We start from the raw sequence: 1,112 nt of genomic DNA, 5'->3' as shown, positions 1-1,112 counted from the left end.
ATATGTATATATCCATAATGTGTTATCACCACAATTTCATTTCAAATTCTTCCATAGGACTATTTGTGGGTGAGGTATCGGTACTTAGTTGTGGTGGATTATTATTTTTGTACAACTGGATATACTATCCATAAAATGTACAAAGTTGTGTTTACCTCGACACAGAGACATTTTATAAAAAATATACCTTCGGTTGTGGTAATTGTTGGTGTAGTCGTTGGCTGGACTGTTGACGTGAGCGTAGTAATTGGTGCTTCAGTTGTGATTACTGTTGGTGTAGTTGTTGGTTGCACTGTTGACGTCAGTGTAGTAGTTGGTCCTTCAGTTGTGGTAATTGTTGGTGTAGTTGTTGGCTGCACTGTTGACGTCAGTGTAGTAGTTGGTCCTTCAGTTGTGGTAATTGTTGGTGTAGTTGTTGGCTGCACTGTTGACGTCAGCGTAATAGTTGGTTCTTCGGTTGTGGTAATTGTTGGTGTAGTTGTTGGCTGGACTGTTGACGTGAGCGTAGTAGTTGGTTCTTTAGATGTGATTATTGTTGGTGCAGTGGTTGGTTGCACTGTTGACGAGAGCGTAGTCGTTGGTCCTTCAGTCGTGGTCACTCTTGTTGTAGTTGTCGGCTGCACTGTTGACGTAAGCGTAGTAGTTGGTTTTTCAGTTGTGATAAATGTTGGTGTAGTTGTTGGCTGCACTGTTGACATGAGCGTAGTAGTTGGTTCTTCAGTTGGGGTAACCGTTAGTGTAGTTGTTGGCTGCACTGTTGACATCAGTGTAGTAGTTGGTCCTTCAGTTGTGGTAATTGTTGGTGTAGTGGTTGGTTGCACTGTTGACGTCAGCGTAGTAGTTGGTTCTTTGGTTGTGGTAATTGTTGGTGTAGTCGTTGGCTGGACTGTTGACGTGAGCGTAGTAGTTGGTGCTTCAGTTGTGATTACTGTTGGTGTAGTTGTTGGTTGCACTGTTGACGTCAGTGTAGTAGTTGGTCCTTCAGTTGTGGTAATTGTTGGTGTAGTTGTTGGCTGCACTGTTGACGTCAGTGTAGTAGTTGGTCCCTCGGTTGTGGTAATTGTTGGTGTAGTTGTTGGCTGGACTGTTGACGTGAGCGTAGTAGTTGGTTC

General features: G+C 43.4%; 1 protein-coding gene across 1 annotated transcript; it reads right to left on the bottom strand.

Annotated features, from left to right (window-relative positions):
* Nucleotides 1–187: 187 nt before the first annotated feature.
* Nucleotides 188–1,109, bottom strand: LOC117111866 (mucin-2-like; the record flags this gene model as incomplete). The annotated part of the gene is made up of 1 exon (XM_033254878.1): nt 188–1,109. A coding segment is annotated over one exon (922 nt), but the record flags the coding sequence as incomplete, so codon positions are not given.
* Between the last annotated feature and the right edge of the window lie 3 nt (nt 1,110–1,112).

This window comes from Anneissia japonica, unplaced genomic scaffold, assembly GCF_011630105.1.
Source record: "Anneissia japonica isolate Jap-2015-1 unplaced genomic scaffold, ASM1163010v1 scaffold120847_len1112_cov130, whole genome shotgun sequence".
NCBI classification, from domain to species: Eukaryota; Metazoa; Echinodermata; class Crinoidea; order Comatulida; family Comatulidae; genus Anneissia; species Anneissia japonica.
This window is presented reverse-complemented; position numbering and strand designations above follow the sequence as displayed.